This window comes from Schistocerca americana, chromosome 8 (genome assembly GCF_021461395.2).
Source record: "Schistocerca americana isolate TAMUIC-IGC-003095 chromosome 8, iqSchAmer2.1, whole genome shotgun sequence".
NCBI classification, from domain to species: Eukaryota; Metazoa; Arthropoda; class Insecta; order Orthoptera; family Acrididae; genus Schistocerca; species Schistocerca americana.
This window is the reverse complement of record NC_060126.1, coordinates 244,901,534-244,921,945: the sequence shown is the minus strand read 5'-3', so window position 1 is coordinate 244,921,945 and position 20,412 is coordinate 244,901,534. Positions and strand designations below refer to the sequence as shown.

At 43.6% G+C, this 20,412-nt stretch overlaps 2 protein-coding genes across 3 annotated transcripts in view; one reads left to right on the top strand and one right to left on the bottom strand.

Annotated features, from left to right (window-relative positions):
- Positions 1-557, bottom strand: part of LOC124544710 (peroxisome biogenesis factor 2) — a 98,272-nt gene extending 97,715 nt beyond the window's left edge. The window contains exon 1 of the mRNA XM_047123354.1: positions 342-557. Coding sequence (XP_046979310.1) covers positions 342-383 — 42 coding nt within the window. The 5' untranslated portion in view covers positions 384-557. The remainder of the gene's footprint in view (positions 1-341) is intronic.
- Positions 292-20,412, top strand: part of LOC124544711 (chromatin modification-related protein MEAF6) — a 56,901-nt gene continuing 36,780 nt past the window's right edge. Inside the window, exon 1 of one of the 2 annotated variants that reach the window (XM_047123356.1) lies at positions 292-510. Coding sequence is in view for 1 of the 2 variants with exons in the window: in XM_047123355.1 (XP_046979311.1) it covers positions 778-855 (78 nt within the window). In the remaining variant the exon portion in view is untranslated. Of the gene's footprint in view, positions 511-750; positions 856-20,412 lie in introns of those variants that run through there. The other variant, XM_047123355.1, reaches the window with a different exon arrangement.

The following is a 20,412-nucleotide window of genomic DNA, read 5'->3' as shown; positions in this document are numbered from 1 at the left end:
TGACGGCTCTGTTCGTTGGATCGTGCTGCTGCAAAATCTCAACAAGGTTCACACTTTGTGATGTTGCAGTACGAAGCTTCTCCAAGGCACTGCATTTTCTATTCTTGGCCACGCTGTTACCTGCTTCCCCTACTGTCAACGTCTGGTCCTTTTCATTCAGATCCCTAGCCAGTGCCTCAATGTCCTCTACTACCTAGTCAAGGCTAGAACTAGGTTACAGAATATTTGTGAAATGAACCTATACATCGACAGTCAACCGAAGTTTGTTTGATCTACAGCACGAACTTCACAATATACGCAGTCATCAAAAGATTCGTTTAAAAAACATGTTGTTTTCTTACTTGTGTCACTCTCGTAACATCATCTGAGCGGCCCGATCCCATGTTTAACGCCTGTTTGCCTCAATTTACGGATATATCGCAAGAAACATTTCGCTTAACACGAAATTAAGGACACGCTATCATACTGTATCTTATCGGACCACAACAAAAACAAGATATATAAACATAGGTGAGTCTGCTGTTTATTTTGTAACGCACTGACAAACACATCGCAAGATGATTTTTGGTAGTTTGACACGATGTAGAGAAATATTAGGGAGACTCTGTGTACCTATTTATGTAAGATATATATTTTCATATTAATATACGTGCATCCCGCAATACTTATGATCGTTAACTCTTAAAAATATATGTCGGACTATTTAAAGCTTGAGTTAAATTTTACTGCATATCGATACGCAATCGATAAATTACGTTAGTAAGTACAAATACAATAATGGCGTCCAGAAACATTGGTACTGTTGACACTAGAGCTGAATTAGCTGATTTAGTGAAGAGGAAAGCAGAAATCGCGGTAATTATAATACACAACGTTGAAAGTTGCGGAACGATGTAGTCCTAGCAATGTGATTAATGTTTCAGTAACGATATTCATTGAATAATGTGACCAAAGTGATGTTGTGTACTTAGGTTATGTTTGTATGTAAACATTGTAGCCTTATTCGATTTCCCACTTAAGTTATTAAACTATTTGTTTTTCTTTTTGTTCTGTGGGACTTTTCGATGTATGACCATGGAATTAGTCCATAAATTGTAATTTGTCCCCAAACATAAAAATTTAGTAGGGTATTATCGCAACAGCGTATGCATTTAATAGAACACACAAGATTTTTAAGCTCAGTTGCACTGAAGTCCAGTAAATATTGATATAAAATAAAAATAAATGTTTGTTTGTTTAATATAATAACTTTAATAACTCAAACAAATATTTAATCAAAACTGATAAATAGGTTGCCTAACTGCTTTGTAGTTATACTGTCAAATACATACTATGTAGTTAGAAAACTGATAAACAGTTTGCCATTAATATGGAGGTAATAATGTGATGTATGTGTGCCTTTCTTCAGTTTTGGCCACCTATGGACCATTTGAAGGAACTCCCTCATGATGTTGTCCTATTTCGTGATTTTAGTTCTTTCCAGTACTTTTTCAATCCTTCACTATGTGCTTTTCTTCTTTCCTCAGTCCATATAGTGCTCTGCTTTCTGACCTCCTCCTGAAGACTCATGAACATCCTAATCTAGATTTTATCCTTTTGTAATGTTGACTCCTACTAAGTACTTTTTCGCTTCCCGGAACCATAACACTTTTGCCGTTGGAATTAGTCTAAGTTATTTGCAATACGTGAAGCAATCTTTTGCATTCATATTTCTTAAAAGTCTACTGCACTGTAGAGGAAACAGTGTGTGGCAGCCACCTCCGACATTTCATCTCTCTCATTATATTTGTAGTCACTACGTAGCTCCATTCTATTAATGATAGACTCGTTCGTATTCTTAATGTTCAACTTAATTGTGAAGCAATGAGTCAGACATTAACATAGAACATCTAAGACAAAAACAAACACAAAGCAAAGAGTAAATGATTATGCCCCTGCACTGTGCACGCACAATTATTAGTCTGCATGCTCCCACACAGCTCCCTCCCTGAAGAGCGGAGCTCCAGGAATGTGCAGAAACTTGTACCGGACCTTTCGCCTGGCTCTTGTGCGAATTTCCGGCTATACTTCCTCCATCGTCATATCCTCTTGCGGCTTCATCTGGCTCGCTGTCCTACCATCTGTTGCACCCTGCAGGGGCCCCTCATCTTCCTGCAGGCCCTCCTCCTCTTCTTGTCTTACATCTTCTAGCAGTAAGTGAGCCGGCTTCACCCAGTCTATTGACACAGTAACACTTTTATCGCGAACTAGTATAGCCATGGCCTGGTCTGTATGGTGTAGTACTTTTTTTTCCTGCTGCAATGGAGTTTTGACTGCGTCGGTTCGCAACATTACATGTGAGCTTTTGCTAAATTCTTGATGTACGAACGACGGCCTAACACCATGCTGAGTCACTGGTTGTGGCCTAAGCTTGGCCAGTCGAGCCCTTACTCTTGTTAACAAGTATGGTAGGTCCGTCTCACCTGTACTCTTCTGAAAAAACTCTCCGGGTAGGCGTAAGGTTTCCCTGTATACCAATTCCACTGTAGATGCTCCGAGGTCAGGTTTGAAAACAGTGCGTAAGCCTAGTAACACTAGTGGCAATTCTTCTGACCAATTCTCACCATGGCGCATTAATGCGGCCGTAAGTGTTCGGTGCCACCGCTCTACCATGCCATTGCTTTCCGGGTGATAACTTGTGGTACGGTGATGGCGGAACCGCACATGTTTGCCAGCTCCAGGAACAAGGAGGATTCGAACTGACATCCTTGATCCGTCGTGACATGTACCGGACATCTGAACCGGGCTATCCACATCCTCAAGAACGCTTGGCTGACTGTCTCTGCTGATATGTCTGAAATGGGGATTGCTTCTGCCCACCTCGTAAATCTGTCAATTGCTGTCAATAGATACTGATAGCCTTCGGACATTGGCAACGGTCCAACAATATCCAGATGCACATGTTCGAAATGACCAGTTGGCCCGTCAACTTTACCCACTGGCTTCTTCACATGGTGTCCCACTTTACATTGTTGACAATCTAGACACGTCTGGGCCCACTTCAGACAGTATCTCTTAATTCCTGGCCACACTCAAAGCTCTATCATTAATTTTACACTCACTCAGGGTCTCGGATGAGCCAAACCATGTAACTCTTCAAACTTCCCTGCGCAAACTCTCTGGCACAAAAGGTCTAGGCCGTCCCTGTGAGGTATCGCACCATAGCTGTATTGTCTCACCTTCTGGACACAGTTTTCTTAATTTCAACCTTGTGGGCGTGCTCTGCCGAAAAACTTGCAGTTGTGCTGCTCTCTCACCATTGTAGCATAGTTCACTGAATACTTTATTGCCGCAACTCGTGAGAAGTAATCTGCCACCATATTCACTGCCCCATTAATATGTCGTAAATCAGTAGTAAACTGGCTTATATATTCCAGTTGCCTGAATTGTTTAGGTGACAAAGTATCCGTATGCTTTGAGAATGCGAAAGTGAGCGAGTTGTAATCTGTAAACAATGTAAATGGTCTGGCTTCCACGTAAGGCCGGAAATACCTTATGGCTTCATAAGCAGCCAGCAGCTCTCTCTCATACGCACTCCAATTCTGCTGTGGGTCTGTGTGTTTCTTGGAGAAGAATTCTAAATGCTGCCAGTGACCAGCAGTCCACTGATGCCACGCTGCCCCAATCGCCACCTGACTTGCATCAACAACAATAGCTAGCTTCGCATCTTTCTCTGGGTGAGCTAGTAAAACTGCTTGCTTTAGGCTTTCCTTGATCCGCTCGAACGCACACTGCATGTTTGATGTCCGTTGTAGCTTCTGATTTTTCCTGGTGTTCGTGCCCGCCAAAGCCTCCGTGAGTGGCGCTTGTAAAGCCACAGCTTCTGGCAGATGTCTGCGGTAAAAATTTAAAACACCTAGGAACCTCACCAACTGTTGCAAATCTAACGGGCGAGGCATCTGCTGTATAACCTCGACCTTCTCCTCCAAAGGACGGATGACAGCTGCTGAGACTGTGCGACTCAGGTAAGTCACCCGATCTTTACGCAAACTGCATTAGGTGTCATTCACCACTACACCATAAGTACGTAGCCTCTCGAAAACTGTCCGGAGGTGCTCTTCGTGGAGGGCTGCTGTCGCTGAGAGAACACCAGTATATAGTCTAAATAGTCGAAAGTGAAATCCCTAGCCCTCACAGCACCTCATCGATGAAACGTTGCCATGTCTGTGCAACATTTTTTAAACCAAATGGCATACGTAAAAACTCGAAAAGACCAAAAGGTGTAGTGACTGCTGTCTTCGGTATGTCACTGTCAGCCTCCGGTATTTGGTGGTATCCTTTTTTACAGTTGACTACACTGAAACATTCAACTCCGGCCAATTTATTTGTAAAGTCACGAATGTTGGGAACCGGATACCGATCAGGTATCGTACGTGCATTCAACAACCTATAATCACCACAAGGTCTTCAACTTCCGTCTTTCTTCCGCACTAAATGTAAAGGCGAGGCCCATGCACTATCAGATCTTCTTATCACTCCCATTTCCAACATCTCTTCGAACTCAGCTTTTGTGTCTCCAAATCTGTCTGGGGCCATCCTTCTCGGTCTGAGGGAGACCGGAGGCCTGGGCACGGTGTTTATGTGGTGAACTGTATGATGGGTCACCATGCCTATCGGCTGCGCTGACGGTCCTCTAAGGCGGCATACTTCTGTCACTCCAACCGAACCGTGTACCTTCTCTGTGATTATTCCTACATGATCCTGCACCACCTCTTTGCCCCCTCTAAGCTGTAATAACCAAATATCCACCACAATACCGAATGCATATAGAAAATCTACTCTATGCACTCTGCCACATCTGCAGTGACAAACGACAAATAATACTAGGTCCTAAATTCACTTCTCTGACACAACTGCCATACGTCATTATGGGCTGTTTATTTGCAGCCTTGAGGCAAAACGATGTGCTGTCACTGAGGGAAGTACATTTCTCCTTTGGCCACGTGCTGACATCAGACCCCGTATCTATCAAATAATAACAAGAGGTCGTCACATCCCGAACATCCCACTGTCCTTATGTGTCGGCAGGACCTCCGAACCAGTAGCTCTCAACACCTCCATTGCCTCTGCAGCCCGTCTAGCTGCTCCTTGAGTTTTTGAAGTTGTGTACCAGTAACAGCGTGCCGCTGCTTATTAATCGCCGCCGTTTCATATTCTTCCATCGTCACCTCCACCTTTGCTGTACTGAGAGAATTTGTTGGTTCAACTGTCGCATGAACCCTGTCGGCGAGTTGGAGTAGTGCTTGTATATTGTATCCGTCATTCGCTGCCACAGCTGCTCTTACTGCAGACGGAAGATGTGCTGCCCAAATGGAATGAAGCGTAGTGTTTGAAAATTCATTTTCCATCACGATTCCACGCAAATGCCTCCAATATTCGGAGGGAATTCTTTCACCTCGCAACACCTGGCAGATTCTTTGATCTAGCGGTTTAGTAAGCTGGCTTGTTAAAAAGCCCTTCAGTGTTGTATATTGCTGCGTTTCCGGCGGCCATCTAATTATCTCTTCAACCAATATCGCTGCTCTGGCAAGCAGACTGTTTGCCGCTATCATGAACTTTTCCCAGTCATCAGTTACCCAATTAGGCATGAATGCCAGTTCTAACATGGAGAACCAAAGTTCCGGTTTATCGGCCAGGAATGCGGCGGGCGTACTTTCATGCATTGTCCCAGCGAATCTTCCTCTCGTACGTGTGTTCCGGCCGCAGATTTTGTCCTGGTAATATCACTGTCCCACTCCGCTGAATCCATTCCGTGGTGTCGAATGTCGTTCCATAATTCCTGAACCTGACTGTGCAGTGTACCCTTCTGGTGTACTGATCGTGCTGTAGAGCTTCTCCCATTTGGCATATGTTGTAGTGTACCTTCGTTGTCCTTCTCCTCTGCCTCTTGCCATATGTGTTCTTTTGACTTTGGGGTCACCACTTTGTAGCCCCACTCTATTAATGATAGACTCGTTCGTATTCTTAATGTTCAACTTTATTGTGAAGCAATGAGCCAGACTTTAACATAGAACATCTAAGACAAAAACAAACACAAAGCAAAGAGTAAATGATTATGTGCACACTAGAGTCTTTGCCGCTGCCCCTGTACTGTGCACGTGCAACTATTTGTCTGCATGCTCCCACATATTGTCCAAATAGATAATTCTTTAAATGTACTGGTAAAATAAAATCAAAATCAGTGGGAACGAGATAAGTATCGTTGGATAGTTGTCAAAGATCTGCCAATGTATTTGTCATAGTGGCTAATTACTTTCCTTTTATATCGGTAGTCACCATGCCCAAATTCTAAGGCTTTAATCTTATTATTGGATCTTTGACTGTAAATGATTTTATCCAGTGTTTACTAGTGTTGTTTTTTAATGTCATTCACCCAAGGAAAATATTTGTGGGCACTAATAACCGAATGTTGAGTGCCCCAAATGACAAGAAGCAGAACATCTAGGCATAGTCCATATCAATTCAGGCAGGCTAGGAAAAAATCTTATCTTCGTAGTCTTGGACATAATTGAATTTAGCATGTGTTAAAATGAAGGACTAAGTAAGGTACACGTATGTTTTTGTTTTCTCCAAAAAAATTTCTGCTCCAGGATACAGCCCTCCAAAGATGACACTTTGAATACCATTTTGAAGATGCAAATTTTGGAAAAAAGTTTAAAATGCTGTGTCTGTGGAACAGTTCTAGATATTTTTTTAAAGCTGATTGCTTTATGATTACAAAGAAATCCTCGATTTGGACTTATCTGTCAAATTTCTTTTACTATAGCATTCTGAAGCTTTTTTTTTATAATTTATGGTAATTTTTTTCCAAAAATGTGAATCCATAACATTTTGATTTTTTCTGTTGATTTGTACCATATAGTTCTACATTCTCTGAAAAGGAGATCATCCAGTTTTAGGTTGCACAGGTTTTACAAACAATTGAAATTTTTGCCATACATAAAACCTGCTTTATTATCACATAACAGACTTATAAAAATCAAAACTTAGCCCAATTTAACATAATTTTAGTTTTAAAGGCTAATTAACATACTCAATTTTAAAGCTTTTTATATCATTCTAAAATGTATGTGAAAGGTCCAAAGACTTGAAGTTTTCAATTTATTCAACTTCTGTGTACTTGTTTTGTACTGAAATTAGCCAGTCAATGAACTAAAAATGTGTTCCACTGCTTCAGTATCTTCCTTTGATATAGAGTAATGCCTTCCTGTTGACCCAATAGGAACTGGAGCACATACAATCTTCAAAACATTGTGAACAGGAAGTGAGAGCACTTATGACATTGTTGCTGTCCTTCAGCTGGAAACCTATATCCAGCAGCTAGTACATGTGGTAGCATAAAGTTCACTACAATTGCATTTAACTCATAACTGGCATCTATAATCTCTGCAATCCACCAGTCACAGCCAACACATGCCATAAACAGCCCCCTTCTCTGGTTGTGAATCAGAATATTATCCTGCTGTTTCTGAGGTGTTAGTCGAACAAATGAAATTTCTTCTTCCTTGCTTGTTAAAGTGTGTGCAATATGAGTTTGCCCATCACTTTGGGTCCAAAAATATGTCTTCTTGAATTCCTTTCACAGGAGTAGTTTGTTTGCACCATTGTTCTTTTTTCTGCTCACAGAATTCTTAGATTTCACGGCTCTCATAAAATCCTCAGCATCTTGAATTGCAGCTGTATTTGGTCTGGAAAGATAATGTTTCATAGCATGCTGCTTCAGCAAGCCTCCTACACCATCACAAAGCCCCTTCCCATGACCAGTAGCACTGTGTACTTACTCAATTCAAACAGCTGGTAACGATTTTTAAAATGACTAGAAACACCATTCGAAATAATGATGATCTTCTCTGCTCCTGTTTGCAATTGAAGAATTTTGCGCATTGCTAGCAAAGCATGTGCTGAGTCATGTCCTGTGTCATCACTTATATCTGCAACACTTGTAGTCTGGTTTTGGAAATATGTCAGTCCTGTAAAAATTGAAACCCGGCCATTACTCCAATGATACCCTTGTACTTCTCGTGAGAGAATTACAGACCAGTTCTCAGCAAAATCACAGTGAAGCATTAAACATATCCCACTGCAGGTCCAAGGGTTAGAATAGGCCCAAGGTATCCCTGCCTGTCGTAAGAGGCGACTAAAAGGAATGTCACTTTTTCGGCCCTATAAGTTCAGGTCCCATTTTATGGTTTGACCTGCCACTTTCCAAATTCTGCAGAAGTGCGGGCCATAAAGGGAAGGACATCTTAAGTGGTGCACGAGTTATCCATAGTCCCCTTAGATTCGATCTCCTGAACCTCTTGTCATGGCTTTGTATCTCCACCTGCAATTCAACTATTTGGGCGAGGACACTTTCCGGGGGTATGTCATCTTCTTCCATTGTCTCATGTCCTCTTTTGCCCCCAAGACAGTATTGGATTTCTCGGCACCGAATATCTAGCACGGTAGACTATCCGTTGTGGTGGGGTCGTCATGTACCCATTTGGTGGTAGCCCCGTAATGACACAGGGGTCACACTGCTCATGCCTGAGCTGTAAACTCCTCATGTATGCCAAGGAGTAGATCCCTGTCTTCCTGGGGCATCAGGACTCTTGGTAGTGGCCATCATGCCAGGTGGCCTTTGCTGTGGCTGGGTGGCACCAGTGAGGAGAGCCCCTGATCGGAGTGGGTGGCTTCAGGGCAGATGACCCGCAATGAAGTGGACTAAAGGCCTGGCCAGACAGAATGCGGCCTGGCCATCCGGCCTGTGGCCTTGAACCACAGCTGGCAGGCCGCACTGTTAAATTGCTCGTTGTTGTATGGCGGCAGTCAGACAGAGTGCGGCTCTCGATGCAGCCGGCCTGCCGCACCGGCTGCCGCCAGGTTGTCACGGATTACAGATTCGCCGCAAGCCAGAGCGGCTGGCGCACTCAATTGCTCTGTGGTCAAACTGGAAGCAGCGGCGTGATGGACACAGAAAGACTTGTACAGGAGGTGAGACAACACAACTTTTTGTATGATACACGTGATCCTGATTTGGAGGTAGAATACTTTTGCCCTCGATATACTCTTGATAGAACGCTGAATTCTCAGAAATAGTTTTGTCACTGTGATGTCCATAATTTCCAATGTCAACTACTGTAAACTCGTAGTATGGATCAACGATCGCCAGGAGAACCAGCAAAAAGAATTGTTTGTAACAGAAGAACTGGGACCCACTATCCTTCGGGCATTTTAACCTGATATGCTTTCCGTCTATGCTTCCAAGACAGTTCGGAAACCCCCAAAGTTCTAGAAATCCTTCTTCAGATTTCTTCCACATCTCTGTTGTAGGAGTAGGTAAATACTTGGGTTGTAGAACAGTCCATATTGCCTGGCACACTTGTTTCACAATTTCTGAGACTGTTGAACGTCCTAACCGAACAGAAAAAGCTATGGTCTGGTGACTGTCGCCAGTAGTCAAGTATCTGGAAAAGATTAAAATAAATTATACCGATGGAACGAATAGATAAGTTAACGACCAAATATATGTTTGTTTAAATTCAATGACAATGTTATGAATACAATGAAATAAAACAATCTATTAAGTAGAAAGTTCTCTCTAGCGGGACATACGGAACTAGATGTTACTATCGTTTGCTGTATTCCTAAACACTGCAGATAAATTTATCACTCCACTCGTAACTTCGTTGTGGGATAGCACTTTCTTCCACAGAACCTTTCATGTGATACAGCAAAACTGAAATGGAATAAATTATATGACTTCTGTTTGAAGCACAGAGAGGCCACAAACGGTAAAACTTACCTCAAACAAATGGCTAGTGTGTGCCTTGTATCAATTGGCTTTCTCCAGTTCGTTGTGCACTTCTTGGTGTTACCTTTTTATCAGGCGATGCAGTTCCTCAAACATTCTCGCGACATACGAAAATATTTGAAGAACCTATCTTTGTCAGACTTTAGATCAATACACAGACCATGGTATTCTCCTAAGCTTTGTTTCTTGCTATTAATGTCGTGCACCCAACATCTCCTCTGGTGCCAATTCGTATCACTAGTGCGCGCTACTCATTTCTGCACTCTTAAAAAAAAAAAAAAAAAAAAAAAAATTCGGACAAAGATAACGTGTCTCGCGTGAAGCTTCCAAATCGTATAACGCCAAGACAATCGCGCTATGCATGCAAGCTTAATAATGGGGTTCAGCCCCTTCCACAGTGTAACAGCTGACGCATCGAGTCGCTGCGGCCGGCCGTTGCCTGTGTGGCGTCCCTGGCCGCTGAGTGGCCCGGCCTCCCGCTGCACCGTCCGTCTCAGCGGCAGGCCGGATTCTGTCTGGCCAGGCCTTAAATCATCTCTTGCTGGTGACCGTATGGAGCCAGCAGTCTTTAAGAAGGGCAAGATCGAGTACAGTGCTGACAGATATGACGCTAAATCATTTTTGTCCCTCACTACATCGTGGGAGGAATGTAGGGCTACAGAAAGAAGAGAGCTATATTTACCTCGGTATTTAGTCTGTAGCAGAATGGACGGGGACTCCTTTCTACCTATGAAGCATCAGTTTTTTGTTGAAAATTTTGAGGATAAGTTTGGGGAAGTGAAAGCGCTGTCCAAGATGATAAGCAGTGCCGTCTTGATTCAGACAGCATCCCCGGCCCAATCCCGGGCGTTACTTGCTTGTGACTGGCTGGGTGATATTCCTGTTTCTGTCACTCCCCATAAAAGCCTCAACATGGTCCAGGGGATTATTTTCCATCGTGACCTCTTGCAGTGTGATGACGAGCTCCGCACCAATCTAGAACAACAGGGTGTTCATTTCATCCGGCGCGTTTACATCGGGCTTAAAGACAACAGGGTTTCTACCAGTGCCTTCATCTTGGCCTTTGAGAGTGATTCATGACCTGAAAAGGTCAATGTGATGGTTTACCACTGTGAAGTTAAACCATACGTCTCTCCCCCTATGTGGTGCTTTAAGTGCTTTAAATTCGGTCACATATCTTCCCGCTGCACTTCCAACGCCACATGTTGAGACTGCAGATGCCCACTGCATCCAGATGGTCCCCGTGCATCTCCTCCCACTTGTATCAGCTGCGGAGAGCAGCACTGCCGCTGCTCACCAGACTGCACAGTACTCCAAAAGGAGCAGAAAATCATGGAGTACAAACTCTTAGTCCGGTTGACTTACCAAGAGGCTAAATGTAAATTTGAACAATTACACCCCATTCGGTTGACGTCCACATATGCTGCAACTACATTACCATTGCCATCACAAGTACCAGTTGTACCACACTTCGTGCCATGAACAGTGGGTCCTCCGGGTCTCTCGAATACATCTGTGCTCCATGCGGGTGTGGGGGTTAGAATAGGCCCGAGGTATTCCAGCCTGTCATAAGAGGCAACTAAAAGGAGTCTCTCACGTTTCGGCCTTTGTGTAATGAACCCCTGTCGAGTTTGGCCTCCATCTTTCTAAGTTTTCCTGAAGAGCAAGACAATTGGGAAAGGGCACCTTACAAGGTGCATCGTGTCCATCATGCATTGAGATCTTTAGCCCACTTTCTCGTCGTCGCATTTCAGTCCTGCTGATTCTCCATCTCTTGGGCGAGGACACTTTCCTGGGTGCATTTTCACCTTGCACTATGCAGTGTCGCTTTCTGCACTGACAATGACTATGGACTTCTTAGCACCTCATATCCATCACAATATCCAGTCCGTTTTGGTGGGGCCGCTATGTGCCCTGTTGGTTGTAACCCCATGACAACACAGGGATCGCTCTGCTGATGCCTGCACCGTTAACTCTCCATGTATGCCATGGAGTAGGTGCCGATCTCCCTGGGGCATCGGGACTCCCAGCAATGGCCATCCTGCCAGGTGGCCGTTACTGAGGCTGGGCGGCGCCCATGGGGAGGCCCCTGGTCAGAGTGAGTGGTATCAGGGCAGATGACATGCCGTGAAGCGTAGTACATCATCTCTTGCTGGTACATCATCTCTTGCTGGTGGTCTGCCACCAGCAGTCTCTAAGTGGGCAAAGTCTAACTTCAGTGCTAGTAAATATGACCCCAAATCACTCCCCTCCCTGGCATCACCATGGGAGGAAAACCAGGCTGAGGATGGCAGTGAAGCTTATTCGCCCGTGTACGTCATACGTATGAGAGTTTATGGGAAATCTTTCGTGTCCATGAAGCCACAGTTTTTTGTGGAGCATTTAGAGGACAAGTTTGTCCAAAATGCACTCTGGGTCAGTTTTGATAAAAACAGCATCCTCTTACTCACTTGTGACAAGTTGGGGGATGTTTCTGTTACCATCACATCCCATAAGAGCTTAAATATGATCCTGGGTATTATATTCCACAGGGTCCTTCTTTTGCAGCCAATTTAGAGTGCCGAGGTGTTCATTTCATCTGGCGCGTCCATCTGGGTTTGAGGGATAATCAGGTTGCCACTGGTGCCTTCATCTTGGCCTTTGAGGGTGACACATTGCCCAAGAAGATCAAGGTGATGGTCTACTGCTGTTATGTTGAGCCGTGTATCCCTCCCCCAGTGCGGTGCTTTAAGTGCTGGAAGTTCTGCCATATGTCTTCCCACTGTACTTCCAGTGTCACATGTCGAGGTTGTGGACATCCATCACATCCCAATACTACATGTGCCCCACCTCCCATCTGTGTCAACTGTGGAGAGCACCATTCACCTTGCTCACCAGCCTGTAGGATTTTACAGAAAGAGAGGAAAATCATGGAATATAAGACCCTGGACCGACTGACCTACACTGAGGCTAAGAGGATATTTGAGCACCTATATCCTGTGGCTATGATCTCCTCTTGTGCCGCCGCTACAACAGTTCTAGTCCCATCAGCTGTGCCAATCCCAGTCACCTCTTAGAGTTGGAAGACTACACCTGCCCCCTTTTGATGGTCAGGGCACTACCCTCCCTGTTGCTCCTGCACCACCTACTTTGGAAGCAACACGCCTTCCCCCCACCCCTCCCCTCCCCACCCAACCATTGGGGATATCAGTCCTAACTTCTGAGCCAGAGAAGCGTAAGTCTTCTTCGGCTTCTCTCACTCGGTAGGATTCCCTTGGGTCACTCCCTTTCCAGGTTTCTGCTATTGGGAAATATGACACCCACCAATGGCGGAAGAGCCCAAAAGCAGCTGTTCATAGGGCTTCATGGTCATCCTCAGTCCCAGAGATTGAATTAGTGGAGTCCTTGCAACCAGGGAAACCCAAGGAGCAGCAAGAGAAATAAAAAAAAAGGTCCCCAAAACCGAGGGAACTGCGATGGCAACCACACCACCGCTACCTACAAGCTCTGCATCTGTGGATGAGGTGGAGATTCTGGCATATACAGAGGACCTAGATCTTGCCAGACCCTCAGACACAATGGATAGAGACTGCTCAGGCAAAAAGTGATCCTGAGGTGTAAACTGTCTCACTGAATGTTCCATGGCTTCCCAGTCTCATGATGACATCATCCTCCGGTGGAATTGCTGTGGTTTTTCCACCGTCTGGCTGAGCTATGGCAACTGTTAATCTTTCTGCATTGCCCTCCAGGAAACCTGGTTCCTGGCAATGCAGACCCCTGCCCTCTGCAGCTGTAAGGGATACTACAGGAACCATAGCGACTATAATAGTGCGTCAGGTGGAGTTTGCGTTTATGTCTGAAACTCAATCTGTAGTGAAACTGTGCGCCTTCCAACCCCTCTTGAAGCTGTTGCTGTCAGAATAAGTACGATGCAGGAAATAACTGTCTGCAATGTATATCTTCCTCCAGATGGTGCAGTATCCCCGAATGTATTAACTGCGCTGATTGATCAACTCCCTAAACCTTTCCTACTTTGGAGAGATTTTAATGCCCATAACCCCTTGTGGAGTGGCACCATACTTACTGGCTGAGGCAGAGATGTTGAAACTTTACTGTCTCAGTTCAACTTCTGCCTCTTAAATACTGGGGTTGCCACACATTTCATTGTGGCCCGAGGTAGTTACTCGGCCCTTGATTGATCAATTTGCAGTCCAGGACTTCCATCTATCCATTGGAGAGCACATGATGACCTGTTTGGTAGTGACCACTGCCCCATCTTCCTGTCACTGCCCCGGCATCAGGCCCACGGACACCTGCCCAGATGGGCTTTAAACATTGTGAGAGTTATGTCTCGACCATACGTCATCTTTCCAAGTCCGGGCAAAGATCAAACGAGTTTTCGGGTACCAGACCAGAACAGGTGTTCCCAGTATTAACATAAATGATGTGTTATCTACCAACGTAAATGCAATTGCTGGGCACTATACTCGAACCTCTGCATCGGAGAATTACCCCCAGCCTTTCGCACTCTCAAGCGGTGGCTGGAAAGGAAAGTCCTCTCGTTCGCTACATGCTGCAGTGAACCCTATGTGCCCCATTTACAGAGTGGGCATTGCACATCGACCCGACACAGCTCCTGGGCCAGATCAGATCCGCAGTCAGATGATTAAACATCTCTCATCTGACTACAAGCGACATCTCATTGCCATCTTCAACTGTATCTGGTGTGATTGCGCCTTTCGATCGCACTGGCGGGAGAGCGCCATCATTCCGGTGCTCAAACCTGGTTAAAACCCGCTTGATGTGGATAGCTATCGGCCCATCAGCCTCACCGACATTCTTTGTAAGCTGTTAGAACATATGGTAAGTCAGCAGTTGTTCTGCTTTTCCTCGAGTCTGCCATCCTAGCTGCCTTTTCCAGACGCCAACACCTGGTTGCTGTCTTTTTGATTTACAAAAAGCATATGTCACGATCTGGCGATGTCCGCAGCTCGTGGTCTCGCGGTCGTGTTCTCGTTTCCCGATTTCGGGATCCCGGGTTCGATTCCCGGTGGGGTTAGGGATTTTCACCTGCCTTGAGATGACTGGGTGTTTGTGTTGTCCTCATCATTTCATCATCATTCATGCAAGTGGAAGATTGGACTGAGAAACAGTTGGAAATTTGTATGGGTGCTGATAACCTCGCAGTTGAGCGTCCCACAATCCAAACATCATCATCACGAATTGGCGATGTCATATCCTTGCCACTTTATACAAGTGGGGTCTCTGAGGCCCGCCGCTGATTTTTGTCCAAAATTTCCTGTCGCATTGTACTTTCTGTGTCCAAGTTGGTGCCGCCCATAATTCCCCCCGTATCTAGTAGAATGGTGTCCCGCAGGGCTCTGCATTGAGTGTATCAGTATTTTTAATGCCCATTAATGGTCTAGCAGCAGCTGTAGGGCCATCTGTCTCACCTTCTCTGTATGCAGATGACTTCTACATTTCGTACTGCTCATCAGAATCCCAGGACATGAACTTGCCAACAGGCTACACGGAAACCGCGTCTGGAGATCAGCATCCCTGTAACTGACCTGCGTTCATTATTAAGCGGCAAGGTTTTCCAGCTTTGGTAGAAGAAATGGCATAATCTAAGTATGCACAACAATGTCCGTGCCCTTAAGGAGACTACGAATGTGTGGAAGACCTCCACGCGGGCTTCTCGCAGGGACTCTGTGGTGGTCTGCCAGCTCCGCATTGGCCATACGTGGCTAACACATGGCTACCTCCTCCGTCGTGAGGACCCACCTCGGTGTCACTGTGACTCATATATGACTGTTGTCCACATCTTGCTGGACTGCCCCCTTTGAACGACTCTGCGGCGGACTTTTAACCTTCCCAGCACCCTCTCTTTGGTGTTGGGTGACAATGCCTAAACAGCAGATTTAGTTTTACATTTTATTCCTAGGGGGGTTATCATACCACCTAAGGGTGGCCATTTAACCTTCTCTCTGAGGTCACCACCCTCCCTCCATTTTAACTCTGTCACACTTTCTTTGCATTTGTTTGTCTTGGTAGTCGTCTTTTCCTACATGTGTTCATCTTGCCTTGTCTTTTTGGGGTGGACATTTTAATGTGTTGCAGAGTGGCTGGCTCATTCTCTTTTATTATTGTGATCACCCAGCCCAGACCATTTGCTCTATGGTTTTAATACCTTCTCCTACTTTTCCTTGTGGTGTATGTTTTCCCCATTTTGTGTTTGTTCCATTCGTTTTCTTTTTTAAGTGTGGTGTTGGGTGTTTTTGTACCTTGAGCCATGCTTGCAGAAAAAGGGACTGATGATCCTGTAGTTTGGTCCCTTTATAACCCAAACCAACCAACCAACCAAGTACTAAACATAGTTCTTCAGCCTGTACTCATCCTTTCACTTCTACAATTTGTTGCAATTTCTTCAGATGCTGGTGTGTTAATGCTTTCACTGACCATTTACCAAGTTCGTCAATGAAACTGTCAAAGGCAACAGTTTTCTTAATTATTTTATTTTCCTCCCATGTTGCATATGTTCACTGCTACATCTTCTCCAGGCCAAGTGTCTGTAAAGACAGTCCTTCCTTTCCGGGACAGTCACCACATTCTTGAAACAAACAAGTCTCTCACTTTGCGTCACAGACTCCTAATGACTTCACACACCCAATCAAGGTGTCATATATCACGTGCTCCGGTAATTTACCACACAAAGTTCAAAATTCGCACAGTACACACATAAAAAGACATATCTAGGTCAGTGTGGAACTACCCACTTAGGTCGTAGTGCATAAAATTTTGATCTTCCAGTGAAGTTGTATGTCACTCCTATAAATTGCAGAAGTTTCTTTAATACTGCAAATCATGTACCTCTTCATTTTCACAACTTTTTGGCCTTCAACTGTTACAGTTACAGTTACAGTGTCTTTTTTGTTGGCACTCTGGCAAGAGCACTCCCATTTATCTTCCAGGTAAAATAACTGCACTATTTGAACTTGAGCTGCTTCTACAGGATGACCATAATAGAGATATTTTCTTCCAAAGACTCATTTTCCAGAATTCACATTTCTTGATTTGTCTACCATGTACTTTGGTACTGATGGAACGTGCTTCAAAATTGTTTTCTTTGAAAATGTATCTGGAATAATAGTTAAAACTTGCTCCTCTTCACTATAGGATGGATGCACAATATTCAACAGCTGAATTGATATTTGTGAAAAATTCCTGGCGAGAGGTGCAAGAGAGCTTTGGTTCATTTTCTTCTGAAGATGGCATTTCTACTTTGAAGAGTGTGGTCAGTTTTGCTGTAATGTATTCATCCATAGCTGTAGTAATTTCTCTGCCCTTTTTTTGTGCATAGACCTTATGACTCGACTTCACCGACAACGGTTTCTTAACAGTACTAAACTCTGTAGTTGACTGATTCAGGGTATTTAATTCTTCTTCTATTGATGCAGAATCTGCATCATCTGCACCATGAGAGGCTTCACCTTGTTCATATACTATCATTGTTCTTATTCTGTCAAAACATTTAGCACACAAAAAGTCATTACTGGAAACATCTTCACTTTGAAACAGAGTCTTCAAATGGGAACACTTATTCCCAACCTGAACAAAGTCTGTTTTTTGTTTGTCTTATATATCACTCTTTTATGGATATGCAAAAAAGTCAGCACACTTCACTCTTCGGTGGCCCCAGTCAGAAGACATTTCAAACAGTCCTTTTCACAAAACACACTGCAACTGTGTCAACTAGCAAATTCCTCCTGAAAACAAAAAACGCATTGGATGTTCTCAGATTTCTTAGAAGTCTCTTCAGTGAACAAATTAGCACTGAACAACTACAATACAGAAACCTGCAATTAACAACCACGACAAAGAAACTGACAAGAAACTACAACAAAGTATAAGAAATATCTGCAACAATGAAAGTGAAAAGATATAACTGCAACAAAGACAATAGAAATAAACATTGTAACAAAGAAATTAGTAAGAAACAACTTCAGTGAAGACATACATTACCTTTGAAAGTTAAAAAAAATTATTTTTTAAAAATAAAACTTGTCCAACTTAAAAGTGGAAGCTCTCCTTTACAGAGAATATAGTACTACAAAGTACTAATCAACAGAAAAAAAATTCCAAGTTTTCTGTCAAATTTTATAAACAAAACCTTTGAAACGCGTCATGGAGATACACAAACAGTGACTGGTAGCAGTTAACTTGTTGTTTCATTTAATATCAATAACAGTTATGGTAAAGCCTAACCTAAAATGTTTGCATTTAAACTTTACAGTACGTTAATAGTTCTGTAATATACTAACCTATCAGCATGAGCCTTCTTTAGAATTGGGAATATTACATTTTTCTTAAAGTTCAAGGGTATTTCTTTTATGCCAGGTGGAATACATTCGCCATGGTTGATTTTTTAAAGACGTGTGTAATTATGTGAGAATGTCTTCTACTCCAGGTACCTTTTTTTCGATTTTGGGTATTTTAATTCTGTCACATTCTTCATGCACTATAACATCCCTCATATCAACTTCATTTTTCTTTCCTTTCTATAATAGTTTCTTCAAGTTTATTTCTTTTGCATAGTGTTTTGGTATCATCATTCCTCCTTGTAGCCATCCCTTCTTTGCTTGGCACTGCTTTCCCATTTGCACTCTTGGTAGTCATACAACTGTTTCTTAGAGACAGAGAGAGAGATCGATTGATCTATTTGTCTCATTTTGCATTTCCTGTGCATTTTTTAGTGTCTGTATTTCATTTTGTTTGCTTCCTTTGCTGCATTTCTTAACATTTACCAATTAAATTCAATGACCTGTGACTTATCCACGGATTGCTAATGGGCCTTGTCTCTTCTCTTCACTGTTTCACAGTTAAAGCTACCCAGTTGTCTTCTATTGTATCCCTTTCGATTCCTTCAATCAGCCGTTACCTTCCAGTCCCTTTGGAACTCTCAACAACCACTAGTTCTTTCACTTTATCAAGGCCTGATCTCTTTAATTTTGTATGTTTCTGCAGTCCATTGTGGCCAGGATCCACGTCTGCCCCTAGAAATGTTTTACACAATAAAAATTGGTTTTGAAATCTCTGCCGTACCAATGTTCCAGGTGGTTATAATTAAAGTGCAGCTACTTACGGAGGTCCAGTGTAAACTGTTAATTATTGTATGGCAGCAGAACTTGGTAGATATACTAATGTGTCACCAATCTACACTGGAAAAAAATTAATTCCAATTTCAGCTGCCAGGTGCAAATCTTGCACTGTACACTGTTTGTATGATGATATGGCATGCATGCTGTTATTTGACAAGCCATAACATCCATGGGTGAGCAGTGTGGCCATCAAGAAGAGAGACCGTGTGCTGTTTTTGAAGCTGTTTTATATGAATGGCAGCAAGTACAGCGCTACACTGAGAGTGTCTCTCTGACTGAAAGATCTGAGGAGAGGCCCAGTGTCATTAAATGGTTTAAAGTAGATTATAATGACTCCTCAGGGAGTCACACCTAGTGATACGTGGCTGGCTACTACGGGGTCCCGAGCTGAGTCCTGGCATTGCTTCCACTTACTTATGCCAGGCTCCTCACTTTTATCTTTCCTATCTGGCCACCCTCGGCCAGCTCTTGTTCTTTTCCGACCCTGACGCTATTAGGTTTCGAGAGCTAGGGGTCTTTCATTTTCCAACCTATACTTCTCATGCAGTGTCTGATCCGGAGCGGGCGGCTGCAAAAGGTGTCTGTATCCCATGTTAGGGGCAGCGCCCAGAAGTGTGGAAGACAATGGAATACCACCGCAGATTATCTTCCCTGCATAATGCAGTCTCCATTTTATGCACAAAAAATGGCTTCCTCTCATGTTAAATCAGTGTCCGGAGGTAAAATAGTCCCCCATTCGGATCTCGGGGGGGGGGGGGGCAACTTGAAAGGAGGCAAAAAATCAAAACGAGAATTGGTGGTACCTGGAATGTCAGAACTCTGCTACAAGCAGGAAAACTAGAAAACCTTAAAAGAGAGATGGGAAAGAATCATATGGACCTCGTAGGAGTTGCTGAGGTAAGATGGAATGGACATGGAGAGTTGCAGTCAGATGAATATGTATTCTACTACTCAGGAGGAGAAGTAAAAGGAATTAATGGAGTAGGAATGATTATGACAAAGGAATTGGCTAAATGTGTGGAATATGTAGACTATGCAAATGACCGGGTTATTGGTGTAAGGCTGAAAGGAGCACAAAAAGATTTACTGATTGTCCAGGTGTATATGCCAACTTCAGAACATGATGACCAAATTGTAGAGGAAACGTACAATGTAATAGAGAGAATAATGGACGACAATAAAAAATGCTGCAAAATAGTAATGGGAGACTGGAACGCCATTGTGGGAGAAGGGAAAGAGGGAAACATAGTAGGCAGTCATGGTCTTGGAAAGAGAAATGACAGAGGTGAATGGTTAATTGACTTCTGCAGGGAAAGGCAGCTGATAGCGGCAAACACATGGTTCAAGAACCATAAGAGGAGGCTCTACACTTGGAAATCACCAGGGGATAAATACAGAAACCAAATCGATTTTATACTGGTAGAAGAAAGATACAGGAATGGA